A 13509-nucleotide genomic window follows, 5' to 3' on the forward strand; every position below is an offset into this window, starting at 1 on the left:
GTGGATTTTCTCTCTGTGTATAATGATGGACAATATAATTTTTATTTCTTTCATTTATCAAAAAGCAAGTAAGACTCTATCACCTATGAAAGAATACTCTTTCATAAGGGAATATTCACGACTTGCTGAAGTAATAATATGGTTAATGCTAATAATAAGCCTTCCAATTAAGTGATTATATTTTAAAATTTAAGCTGTAAAAGGAGTTATTTATGTTTATAAAAAAGAGATAGATTATCCATTCACATGTGCTGAGAGAAATACTCAAGCGATTTTACTCTGAGTAGTTATATTTTGTAAGTGATTGAATTCAATCACGAAATTGCAAAATAATTCAAGTTCTCCTGGGGTGGAAATTGCAATGTTATTGCCAGCAACAGTCCCTAACAAAAGATATTCAGAACAATTGGCCATTTTCAAATAACTTTTTATTTTCCAGGTGACATATGCATATTAAATAGGATAAAGTACAATGGTAAAAGGCATTTTTGGTCCTAACATACTTTTAGAGCCAGAGTTGAAGAAATATGTCTGAATAACAAAAATTTGGGAGGTTCCAGTTGTTCAGGGTGCTGTGGGAAGTTCTGATACTCCCCAGTGTTTCAGATGGATGGACTGCTTTCTATGCGTGACCGCGTTGGAGTTCATTGTCTCTACACTCTCTTTGTGTGCCTGAAAATAGCTCTGGGTGGGTGGGTGGATGGGTGAGTGGTCAGGAAGACAGGAAGAGCTGAGAGGACTTCCAGGCCTTCACATGTTTGAGATAAAGCATTCAAGTCTGGCAAAGCTTAAAGAGTGGCCCAGGTTTGAACTCTCCATCCAGAGAAGTCAAATAATAGAAGAGGAAGAAGAAAAATAAGTTTGGGTCAGATTCCGGCTCCCCTACTTATCAACTGTACAGCTGTGCAGACTTGAGCAAATTCCTCAACTCCTAATAATTTGTGTCCTCAACTGATTATAATGGCACCCCCTTTGAGCACCATGAGGGGTGGAACTAAGTGATGGGATGCTCTGAGTATACGGCATCTTATTGACACCTGTGCAAGTTTTTGATGTAGAAAGGAAGGGAGAAAAGAAATTACATCTGTGTCATATAAAATAGTTGTGGAAATCTCTCTCCATGCAGCTTCATCACTGTCCTGATGTGCTGGACTTGGACTTTACATGGACAACAGTACCACCTTCTTGCTCCGGAATTTCTCAGTAGTTTCCGATGCTCTAGTTAAGAATCTTACAGCATTGTTTAATGTCAAGCTAAAACCTGGAGTAAAATTAGTCAAACTCTCCTCCAATACCTGCCCCTGGACCAAGCTTCTAAACAACAATATGTAGCATATCATTAGAAGATAGTTGTTCTCATCACGATGTTACTGCCATCCTGATCAAGTCACTATTAAACCAATTTAATAAATTGTAAATATCAGAAGTAAAGACTCAGAGGCTGTTTTTATAAATGAGATAAAGCCATGTAAGCCAAGTCAGCTGAATATTTGGCTAGACAAGTAATTTCAGCTCAAATAGAATTTGAAAGTTGTAGTAGTTATGATCTTTTTATAATTAAAAATGGATTTTTTTTAAAGAAAGGTCAGGTTGTAGTGAGAAATGGACCTCTTTGTAGATGCACCCACTATAGTTGGGATATTTCAACTAATTATTCATTCATTTCATTTTTTATTGAGCACTTTTAGTGTGCCGAATTAGGACTGGTTTAGCCAGTATTCTGGCCGATCCTTGGTGGAAGACATCAAGGCAAGAACCTCACAGTGTTCCATGCTATGATAAGGCAAGGACTTGTTTCTGTGCCCAGCCTGCATAATGAACCACCTTCCTAAAATAAGTGACATTATTTTCCATAAAATGGTTTTATTTCAGCATTACAGGCCTTGTTTACCAACATGTGCTAGGAGCACAGGCTTCACCCTCATGTTCGTTTGCAAAGCAGGATATTCTGTAGTTATGTCCCGGTGGGTGTGTGTTGGCCTCAGATGGAGATAAGTTTCTATAATTATGAGTTGGACCGTAATAAGCTTCTACTGTATTTTAAGAGAAGTTGTGAGAAAATGGAGAAAGATGACTATTTTTAAAACTCATTCTGTTGTTCCCAGGTGATTTGAATTCCAATTTCTAGCCCAACTGTGTTATGGCCTAAGGGGACTCAGACACAGAAAAACCTCTGCCCTTGAGAGACTTAAATCTAAGGAACAGAGAACAAAGAAAGACAGCCAGGAAACTCAAGGGTGTCTGGGTTTGGGAATTTATTGTCTGATTAAAATTAAATCTGTTAGAAGATGCATACATTAGAATACAGTTTGTATTCAGCTTGTCTCAAGATGCGAAGGCAGCGCTGGAATTAGCAACTTAGCAAGATGTGTGTTGGCAGAGGCCTGGAGATGACTCAGGAGGCCAGAGTCCCACCTGCTTCTGGTTTTCCTCACAGACAAACCCTCAGCCTCCCTGAACTTCAACTTCTCAGTGACAGAATGGGAAAAAGCAAACATCGCTGTCTGTTCTTCCCAGCTCTGAGATCCCATCTCTTCCGCACCTTATTCTACACGTTTCTAATCAGCACATCATCAACCACCATTGTAGCAATCTTCTCGAGGACCCCAGGCCCATTTCTCTTGAGGAACTGGGGGTTCAGTGGCCACCTGCTTTGTGGTTCAAAATCTGCTATCCCCTAAGATTTAGGCCAATATATAACAGTTACCATCTCAAATAGTATATTGACTGAATTCATGATCTTTGGTGTTAATAAGTGGGGGATCAAATCCTAGCTCTGTCCCTTACTAGCTGTGTGACCTTGAGTAAGTTGTTTAAGCTCTGTGAGTCCCAGTTTATTCCTTGTAAAATAAGAGGAATAGCAGATATCTCACAGAATTTTTATCAGTATTAGAATGAGATAATATACAGCCAGGCTTAGAGCAAAAGCTCTCTATAGGGTGGTGGTTTTTATTAGCAATCTCAGCAGAATGCTTAAAAAGCTGAACTTCAGAGTGCTAAGGACACCTGTCTGCTTCATTGCCAGCTAGCCATCCAGTGTGGAACAAGTTATTTAGAATCTCTAAGACTCAGTTTTCTAATCTATAAAATGGGGATGATGATTACTCTCTTGATGTTTATTGTAAGGACTAAATTATATGATTGATCATCAGCAAACTGTTCAGCACTCACTTGGCAAACTCTGTGAGTAGCAAGACCTGCTTTTATTAGTGTCATGTGTCATTTGAACACAGGTAGATATATTCATCTGCTCAAGCTGCCATACCAAACGCCATTGACTAGGTGGCTTAAACAATAATATTTATTTTCTCACAGTTCTAGAGGTGGGAAGTCCAAAATCAAAGACCCAGCAGGGTTGGTTTTTCCTGAGATCTTTCCCATTGGCTTGCAAATGACTGCGTTCTTGCTGCGTCTTCACATGGCCTTTCCTCTGTGTCTGTGTATCCCTGTGTATGTCTCTCTCCCTCCCTTCTTATAAAGATCCAGTTGTATTGACTTAGGGTCCCACCATTGTGACCTTATTTAACCTTCATTACCACTTTAAAGGCCGTGTCTTCAAATATAGTAATATCGGAGGTTAGGCCTTCAACATACAAATTATACAGGGACACAGTTCAACCCATAACAAGGCTAGAAACCAGACTGCAGCAGATGAAGGAGAGAGCAGGAGGTAGGAAATGGACCCAGTGGGTAAAGTCTCATCTTTTCTGAGACATTCGACGGTGCAGGAGAGGAGAGAGGTGGTCATTGTTTTTAACATTGTTATTTCTGTTGATATTGAGAGAGAGTGTGGCCAAATAGAAAGAATATAAACGTTGTCGTCAAAAGCTTGGGCATAAATCTTTTCTCTACTTCTTCTCCCGTGTGACATCTGGCCTCTCATTTTTCACCTCTGTGAGACTCGGTACCCACATATGTAAAAAATGGACAACTAAACCTCATCATGGAGTTCTTGTACAGATTAGAATTGTATCAACAGAGCACCTCGCCCATCTCCTGGCATAGAAGCCCAAAAAAATGTGAAGCACCATATTAAAATCCCCCCAAATACACACTGCTCTGTGGTGGCTGAGTCACATTGTGAATTTCACAGTCCTGGGCTCTCGACAGAATTTGTCTCCAGGAATCAGTCTTGATTGGGTTAGGTGGCGTTGCTTTTTTAACTTAACATGAGCTGGTGATTGCTGCTGATTTCAGGTATGTTTTTAGAGCCTGTCAGCCTCCTAGAAATAGAAACAGCCCTTCGGCAGAGAGGAGTCATTAAGAAGTAAGGTGCCAGGCAGCTGGGAAAACAAGACAGCCTGCAGGCAGGCACTTCAAGTGTGGTGCTTTGACTGTTGCATGTGCCGCTCATCTTATGACACACACTTAACTCAATTACATTGACCCTCCGGCCCTGGGTCTTTTGTTTCAGCCTGGACATCTGCAAGTCTGAGACAGCTGGAGAAGAAACCGTGTTGGTAGTGTGGTTCAGTCTGCTGTGTGGTTACAAAGGCCAAGAGGTTAATGCGCTGTTTTGTTTCTTTCCAAAGGAAGGGTCGCTATGTGTAGAAGAGGTTATGCTATGATTGAAAGACTGCCCAGAAAAGCCGACTAGGATTTGCTTTACTTGTGCCTGTGCTGTTTCTGAGAACGCACGGAGAACACAGTGATTTCAAAGAAGGCATCTGAGCTCCACGCAGAGTCCAGAGACCTTGGTTTGAGAATTTATTTTCTAGAGGGCAGCTAAGGCTCAAGGGGTTCCAGAGGAAAGGAAACTTTAACAGCAGCATCGTTTGTTTATTGACTCATTTATTCATTTACGAAAGAATTCTTGAGCAACTAGGAGGTGTCAGATTCTGTGTTAGGTCCAGAGGACACACAGATCTGTAAGACGTTGCCGATGTCTTCAAGGAACTCATAGCGGAAGAAAGACATGAACAGATCACAGTGTTACGTTTTATATGCTATCTGAGACGGTGATAAGTTGTGATGACTCTGACCAGGAAGCCAACCGTTCTGCATGCCACAGCAATCTGGGAAGGCTTCAGAGAGGAGGCAGTAATATTTAAATAGAATCATAAAAGATACATGAATTTCACCAGGTAGAAAAGGGAAAGAAGAATATCGTAAGCTGAGGAAATTATACTGTAAATGATTCAAAAGAAGCTTACATCAGGACATTTTTCAAAAACTCAGAGTCTTTCTATTTGGTACTATTTACATGAGGTCCATTCTGTGGCATTTATTTCTGCACTGGTATTTATAGTAACTTCAACACGGTCTAATTCACTGGATTAACAGCAATCGCAGGAAGTACCATCTTCCTTAATTCTCTCTAGCTCAGGACTCGTTGAGTAGAATCAACATTTTTGTTCCAATGAACAAAGGAGAAAATTGGAGGAGCCCCATTTGGGCTTCTGTCATTTCCCCGCGAAGCCCAGCCTGAGGTCACATTGGTGATGCCCAGCTGCCTTTTATTGGCTACGTTTATCCCTTTGCACATCCTTTAGATGCACACCCCGCTTTCTTTCCCATCGATTTTATCCTTGTCAGCTCAGAGTTTATCACTGGTCTTCCCATATTTTCATGGGTCCCATTATTATTCTTATCCATCCATCACTATTCTGCAGCTTTCCCAAATCACTGTTCCAAAATAAATTATAATATGAAAAGTACACAATTGCTTGCTTTTATCTCCTCTTCCGCATTTTGACAAACACGACCGTTCAGAGTATTTATTTCATCACCATTACTGTTCTTTTGTAAACTCCTTGAGGGCAGTGATAAGGACATGCCCAGATTAGACTTCCACTGGCCTTTATTTTTTCCCTGCTAAGTGAGCTCTCTCCCCTCACTGCATTCAGCAAGACAGGGAAGTAAGTAGGTACCAATGTTAGTGAGAGGCAGTGATGTGACTTTTGTAGTCAAAATGACTGCACTTCCAACTGACACATGAGATAGGAAATTGGAAGTGTTGGTGGCCCTGGGACCAGAGGCAATGAGAAGCAGCTGTTCTTCTAAGCCTTCCCCCTCTGAGATGGGAATCTGTAGCCAAGAGGAAGTAACAGAAGGGAGGGAAGCCATGGCTTCAGTTCCGGGCCCAGATGCTCTGTCCCTGATGAATTCCTTAGACTGGACTATGGCAGGAAGAATTTCTTAGGCTTCCATTGGGCCCCACTGCAAACAACATGGACCCAATTAAAAATGCACGAGACCTAAACACTCAGATCCTAATACATACCAACACCTCCCAACTTGTGTTCTACCTGACCCTAGGGCAAAGATGCAGATGTTCCAGATGTTACTTGTGGGGAGAAAGAGCTCTGTGGACAAATACTTTCTGGGGTCAGTTGGGTTAAACAAAGTTAAACATAATTTCTTCTTGCGAGTCCTCTCAAAACCTTTATATTCCTGTTAACATTAAACTCTGTTAACGTTTACAACATTTCTCAAATTTATATGATCTCAAAATTCTTTTTGCATAGAGCATCTTAGAGAAATTAGAGCATAAATATAATTTGCAAATCAAAGTACAATTCTTTAGACTTCGTCTATGGATTTTCTTGGCTGCAACATAGGACCTAGCCAGCAGTTCCCCTGGCCCCAGTCCATCCAGCATGCAACCGTGAAGACTGGGTTTATGCCAGTCAAACTGGCAGTTTATTACTTTGCTCACTTTAGCACCTGATCTGACTACTTTATTTGTAGCCCCAGGAAAAATATTTGATTTCAGAGGCAACTTCTCTGAGTATCAGCAGAGTTCTGTCTCACAAACGCATGCTAGAAGGGCGATGCCGATTGCCGTTTAACTAAAATTCCATTTTTATAGCTGGTACTTGGTACAGACACAGAAATCCCAGGTTTTAAGATTGTTCATGATGCTTTTGCACTTTTCGAACTGTACTGGAAAAATGCTAGTATTATAATATCTAATGACTAGAAAGTATGAAAAAAATATCATAGAGAATTGGCTTAGCTTAATACTGTAAACTCTGGGAAATATCAAGACCATTGATCGACAGTGTGAGACTCCTTCCTCTGGAAAAATAACACAATTCCAATAAGCATTGCATTCTGTTTTCCTGTGTATTGATGAGCCATGACTGTTCTAAAGGCCCTTTTTGGTTTTCCTCCACAGACAGCGTGGAAGATGAACTGGAGATGGCCACCGTTAGGCATCGGCCTGAGGCTCTCGAGCTTCTGGAAGCCCAGAGCAAATTCACCAAGAAAGAGCTCCAGATTCTTTACAGAGGATTTAAGAATGTAAGAACTTTCTTTTTGGCTTTACCTTTATCTAGTTCTCAGAGGAGCATTGAAAAGAGAGAGAGAAAGAGAGAGAATACACATTTCTTTGAGGGCTCTGTCACATGTACGTTTTCTACCAACTTTTCCTAGATGTGAATATTGTCAATATTTTTTTGGACTTTGATTCACTTTGGCCCACCATACAATGTAGGTGCACATTAAACAAGAATGAGTAAAGGAGAACGAAGCTTACTCAATTCAATTCTTAGTTGGGATTTTTTATAGCTATAATGACATCATTTCGATAAGCTCCAATTATCTTTGGATTTTTAAACTATAGTCAGATGCTTAACTTGAAACTTTACTGAAGATTGCAGTCCATCAAGAAACTCCATTCCTAGCAGAGAAAAAAAGTCACTATAAGTTTGATAGTCTCTAAAAGGCCGTGTTGCAATGACTCAAGACCACAGGTGCCTGTAGGTAGTCCCTGTATCTGGTTCTCTGTGATCCAGATGTGGCTATGATACTAAGTACCTGAGTGAATCATCTCCAAAAGAAGTAACAGTTCATGCGTATCAGAGGGAGAGAGTGCCAATGAGTCGTAATGTATCAGGCGCACTCTTATTGAATCTTTGGTATGTGCTCACTATTAACCTAGTTATTCAAAAGTTAACTACAAGTTGTTCAAAAGCCAGAAAAGATATGCTTCTGTCCTCAAGGAGCTTATGGCCTGAATAGAGATAGAAGACTTGCTATTATGAATCTATTGGAAAATAATTCATCTTTAAATGTAATAACGGTTGTCTATCAAATGGCATGCACAACCCAGCATGTCTCGTGTTCATACATATATGTAAACCACAGTAGCTATAGGGGCCCTTGGAGATCCAAATTAAATTGCTTTGATTCTTCCTCAAGTCCACACCCCAAGATGCCCTATTCCATGGCCTGTAGAAGTCTATAGTGTCCAAAGATTTCTGCTAATTCCAGCCTCTTCAAAACTGACCCCTTCAAATAATACCTCTGTCCAACCTCGTGCAGGCCAGATGAGAACTTTTGCTCCTTCTTTGACATCCACAAAAAAAAACTTACTCAGAGAATTTGTAACTCAAGCTTTCAGAATATATTAATAGGGTTCCACATAATAGACACAACCTCCCACCATCTCTCTGGTTTGTGGAGTCTCCCTCTGTCCCATTTCTGCTCCTCACCATTTCCCTTGCCTGAGCTGTCTAAATTTTTCTATCCTCATTACTTCTTCAAAATCTGGTCCTCTGCTAACACCCAGGCCTTTGTGGGGGTACACTGGGTGGGGTAGGAGGAGATATAATAGAGAGAGGTGTTCATTACACAGACAGGACTCTCATTAAAAGGAATCTTGATATGTAATCTATCTAGATGACACATATAAATAAACGTGCATAGAGAGAAAGGGGTTTGAAAATTAGGCTACAGAATTATTAGTTATGCCTATGAAGCCACGGTTTGTAGCTATCAGAGAGAACAAGATTTATAATGAAACAGCATCACTGACCACTGACAGCCCCAAACCACTGAGTGGCAAGGATGGAGGAGGAGAGGAAGTGAAAAAGACCAAGTGTTGACCAAAAGTAAATGTTAAAGAAAGGCTAATGGCAGAATAGAACTTCAAACGTATTCCTGTGAACATCTAACACGTTTTTGCTCTAATTTAAAGATCTTCTAATAAGCAAACATTTCTTTTTAACATGGTACTGTGCACCAGATACAAAATGGTTGTTGAATAAAGGAGAACTTAATTCGAACTCCCAGAATCCCTGTATTCCTGGATGACTGCTGCATTATTACTCTGCCACCATCACTGCAGGCGTCTCCATGTGGGGTCCAGCTGCTTTTTATCCCATTTGTTGCAAATTGGAATCATGATTAGTGCCATCATTAACCTTAGGAGCCAGCATCTCTGCAGCCTGTCTTTTCCAAGTAGCACTTCACAAATTATCGCCCAGGCTCCGAAGTCTGCATTCCTCGATTTCTTTTATGTTTTTTCTTTGCCTACTTGTCCTCTTGTTTTCTTTTCGTCCCCTCTCTCCTCTTTTCTCGCCATTTCTTTCCTCCTTTCCTACCCTTCCGATCCCTTCTTTCTTCTTTCCTCCATCCTCTCCCTCCCTTCCTTTTTTTTTTACCTCCTTTGTGTCTTCCTCTTGTTAATTCTTACCTCCTTTCTTTCACTTCTCCTCCTTCCTTCCTCTTTCTGTATTTTTCTCCTCTCTCGCCAACATTTTCTGTATCTCCCATCCCTGCAGCATGAGATAAATTTCCACTAGACCTTTATGTACTCAAAACACATTTTATATGCATTTTTAAAGAAAGGACTTCACAATTTACTCAGAAAATATGAATCGATGTCTCTAATAAATCAAACAAACATGGTCTTTTAATTTTCATTTATTTTCCCCTATTCAAGTGTACAACCCAATCAATACTCCCTGAAATACAGCAAGGGAGGCACTAAACAGGTCAGCGGGATGTGTTATAGGATGGCAGCAAGCTGAACCCACTTGGCAGCAGAGAAAGCAAATCAACTACCCTTGGTTTCCTGAGCACCAATTATCTCAAGCCCTTAAGATCAAAAAATAATTTCCCTGGAACCAATTAAGATATCCATTTTTAATGAAACCTTTTAAAACTCCCCATATCTTGATTAAAAGGATAAACTATTCATCAATGTCTTAAAATAGTCACACTTACATGGCAGCGGCTCGACATGGCAAGGCAGCCTGCAAATAAAGATCACCAGAGTCCCCAGTCTTTGTCCAGGATGCTATCTCTGTAGCATTTCCTCATTTCCAACCTAGATTATTAACATAAACAAGGTTTGGGAGAAAAGGAAGATAGTGAGAGACAATTTATCAGCCCCTCACCCCCGTCTCACCTACTGAGTCACCTCCATATTTTTATTTCTCTTACCACATGCTGAACTGAGTCTCTAAAATTAGGCGGCTGATAGAAATGGGCAACATAATAGTGTTTCTCAACTGTTTGTGTGCTTCGAATCATCTGAAGGGCCTTGTTAAAACACAGATTTCTGTGACTCAGACCAAAAGATTATGGTTTAGTAGGTCTGATTTAGGGGCAGAGGATTTGCACTTTTCATAAGTTCTCTGTCGATACTGAAGCTGCTTGTCTGGGCATCACACTTGGAGAATTACTGTACGATGCAGACATCAGAAGTTTTGGCATCGCTCAGACTCGGATCCACAACTGACTCGTTTACGCAGCTCCCTCTGAATCAGTGACCTGTATGTCCTTCTCCCTACAAATCTGCATAATGATACCTACATCACACAGGTTTTTTTTTGTTTGTTTTTGGAGGGTTTTTTTTTAGATATTAAGATAACAAACATGAAGTTAAACAAAAAAGCATTACATGGTATGGTCCCAAATAGTCAACCTCAATTTAGTGTTCCATCAAAGCGAGGCAGTTATGGTTGGCCTACATACCTCCCAGGCCATTTTTTGGGTTTTGGGCTACATGACCATTTATTAGAAAGAATGCAGAAAAATATTAGGTATTATCTATACATCAGTGATCTCAAACTTAACTTTAATTTGCAATCATCCGGGAAGCTTTAAATATTACAAATAGTTGGTTACTATGTTTGGTGATTTTGATGTGATTGCTCCAGGAAGAAGCTTCAGCATCAGGATTTATAAAGCTCTCCAGGAAATTGTAATGTGCAGCCTAGACTGAGAACCATTAAAATGAATGTATAAGATCCAGGGCATAAGATGATCAGTCACAAAAAGTACTGATCTAATTGCAATGAGCATTATCACGTCAAATACCAGTGGTTAAACTGGCAGCATTGGAACCTTCTGAAGTCCTTGGTGGATGGAATGTTTGTCGGGGCGAGGGGGGATGACAGTAACAGGTCTCACTTCTAATGATTCTGACTCAGTTAAGTCTGGGATGGTGCTCAGAAATCCTTTGTTTTGAACTTTTTAATTAAGAAAAAATTCCCATTTTAATAGAGAACTAACAGAAAAGTCATATTTGAGAACCACTGACCCAGAAGGTCATACAAGTATATATGTAAATATATATATATATTTCATAAACTGGCTCTCTTTCAAAATCAAGCATAAATTTAGTTCACTTTCAGGTGATCACGAATGGTCTGCTGAGGCATTGAGTTTTAATATGGCTATGCATCTTTATCATTTTTTCTCATTGGTTAATAATTTATAGAATATTTTTTCCATCTTTTAAGGCATGGGATGAAAGATAAGGGCCAATAGTTAGACCTGTATGCTTTGGACACCTGGATCCTTCCTGTCCCAACCCTTTCTTTGCTTCTTTTCCTTCAGTACTTTGAATTATATTAGGTTAAAGTATTCATCAGATTCAAATATGTCTTCAGGGTACCACTGTAATACTTGTTAATGTCCTTTATCCCTAAAAATGCTAAATGTTGATATCCTTTTTACCTGGAAAGAAAGATGTTTGCTTTACCTTCTGGATCGCAGAGTCTTCTTCCAAGCTCACACTGCTGTGGGCAGAACTTATTTCTTCGTTGTTGTATTTCTGAGATCCCCAGTCTCTTGCTGACTGTCAATCTGGGGTCACTAAGCCCCCAGTGGCTTCCCATAATCCCTTGCCAATGGCCCACTCACAGGCTCTTATATAACCTGGCAGCTCACTTCTTCAAAGCCAGCAAGGGAGAGTTCTCCAGTCTGTTAAAGCAGAGACTTCTGTAATGTAACATAATCATGGGAGTGATATCTCAGCCCATCTCAGCACTTAAGGCCAGGAGATTAAAAAGAACGTGCCTTACTAGGAGTCACCAACAGTGGTGTTTGTGAGGAGGCAGCAACCCCTGTAGAGTGAAGCAGCTGAATTTGGTCGGATGTCACATCTCAAGCACAGTTAATTCCCACCCTCAGTGCTGTGCCTGCGATTCAGACATCTCCTTGGAGATTTTACCAAAAGTGGCACCCAACTATTCCTTGATTTCTGTGAGTTTTTATAGTATGGCCAAAGGAACCAGCAGGAGACGAGAGTTCTTTGATGGGGTTTTTCCACCCCACTGGAAGTGTTCTAGAACTCATTGCACTAAGACCTTTAAAAATAGATGATAGGAACTGAGGACAAAATTATAGGGATCTACAGTTTTGACAAAGTACATTGACATAAAAAGGACTAAATCCCACTTATGTTGGAGAGGGAGAGAGGGGGAGTTTAGCACGTGCATGGGGAAGAGTGGGATACGGTGGTTAGCATAGAGGAGTAAGCTGATAATTGTACAAGGCAATTGCTCTTTTGTCATAAGCCCTCAGAGTTATTCTTGAGGCTTTCATAGACCGATTGTGTGACCTTCAGGAAATCACTTCATCTCTGGCAGCTTCTGTCTCCCTGTCAGCAAATTAGGGATTAAGATCTTCCTTTCCAATCACAAAGGGCATGGGTAATAATTGGTTTTGTTCTGCTCTTGAAAGACTCGCATAAAAGATCTTCCTTAAGTGCAAAGTATTACTCATGTACTTTAGAAGCAAAGTATAAGTACAGAGTTAATATGTTATTTGCTATGCCCTAGCGGAGTTCTCTGTCAGACTTCCGAGAAGCAGGGCTATGTGAGGAGAAGGCTGTCTACAGGTCTCAGGAGATAGACATGGCTGCCTTTCCAAAATCTAAGGACTGGCATGTTATAAGTGCTCTCCTGGATTCGAACCTTTCAACTGCCATTTCCTAACTTGGGCAGGTGGTTTAGCTTCTCTGGACATGAAATTCTCCTTTGAAGATTCAGGATGTCAGTACCCATGAATGTGAGACAAGGAGAAATGTTTTGTAAAAGCACTTTCATTTAGAGTGTGTGACAGACATTAGAGCCCTTCAGTTCTTTCTTCTCATTTTCCTAAATCTAGAAATAACTAAAATTCATAATGAAACCCCATGATGTCATCTTCAAGTGTATTACCTTAAGCACGAGTTTATGTTAAATATTTTCTGTTGCATTTGGTTATTTACTAGTTTATTTGTTTCATTTTTTAAATGAATAAAGTGTCATGCTAAACATTTGAAAGCATACAGAGGGTGTTCAATGAAACATGTTTCCATCTGTAATCAACATCCCATTCCATCTTGCTGGGGGGACCACTCTCAGCTGTCTTTATTCTTGTACTGTTTATTATATGCACATAGTTATGTGTGTGTTGGGATTCTTTTGACACAAATGAATTGATTATATATATATGTGTGTGTGTGTATATATATATACGTATGTATTTATATATACGTATATATAT

At 40.1% G+C, this 13509-nt stretch overlaps 1 protein-coding gene across 6 annotated transcripts in view; it reads left to right on the forward strand.

Annotated features, from left to right (window-relative positions):
• KCNIP4 (potassium voltage-gated channel interacting protein 4) overlaps window positions 1-13509 on the forward strand; it is a 950399-nt gene that overhangs the window by 867041 nt on the left and 69849 nt on the right. For 5 of the 6 annotated variants that reach the window (XM_006918962.2, XM_006918966.1, XM_006918965.1 and 2 more), the window contains one exon: window positions 7121-7245. In XM_006918962.2, coding sequence (XP_006919024.1) covers window positions 7121-7245 — 125 coding nt within the window. Of the gene's footprint in view, window positions 1-7120; window positions 7246-13509 lie in introns of those variants that run through there. The other variant, XM_006918967.1, reaches the window with a different exon arrangement.

This window comes from Pteropus alecto, unplaced genomic scaffold (genome assembly GCF_000325575.1).
Source record: "Pteropus alecto unplaced genomic scaffold, ASM32557v1 scaffold5, whole genome shotgun sequence".
Classification (NCBI taxonomy): Eukaryota; Metazoa; Chordata; class Mammalia; order Chiroptera; family Pteropodidae; genus Pteropus; species Pteropus alecto.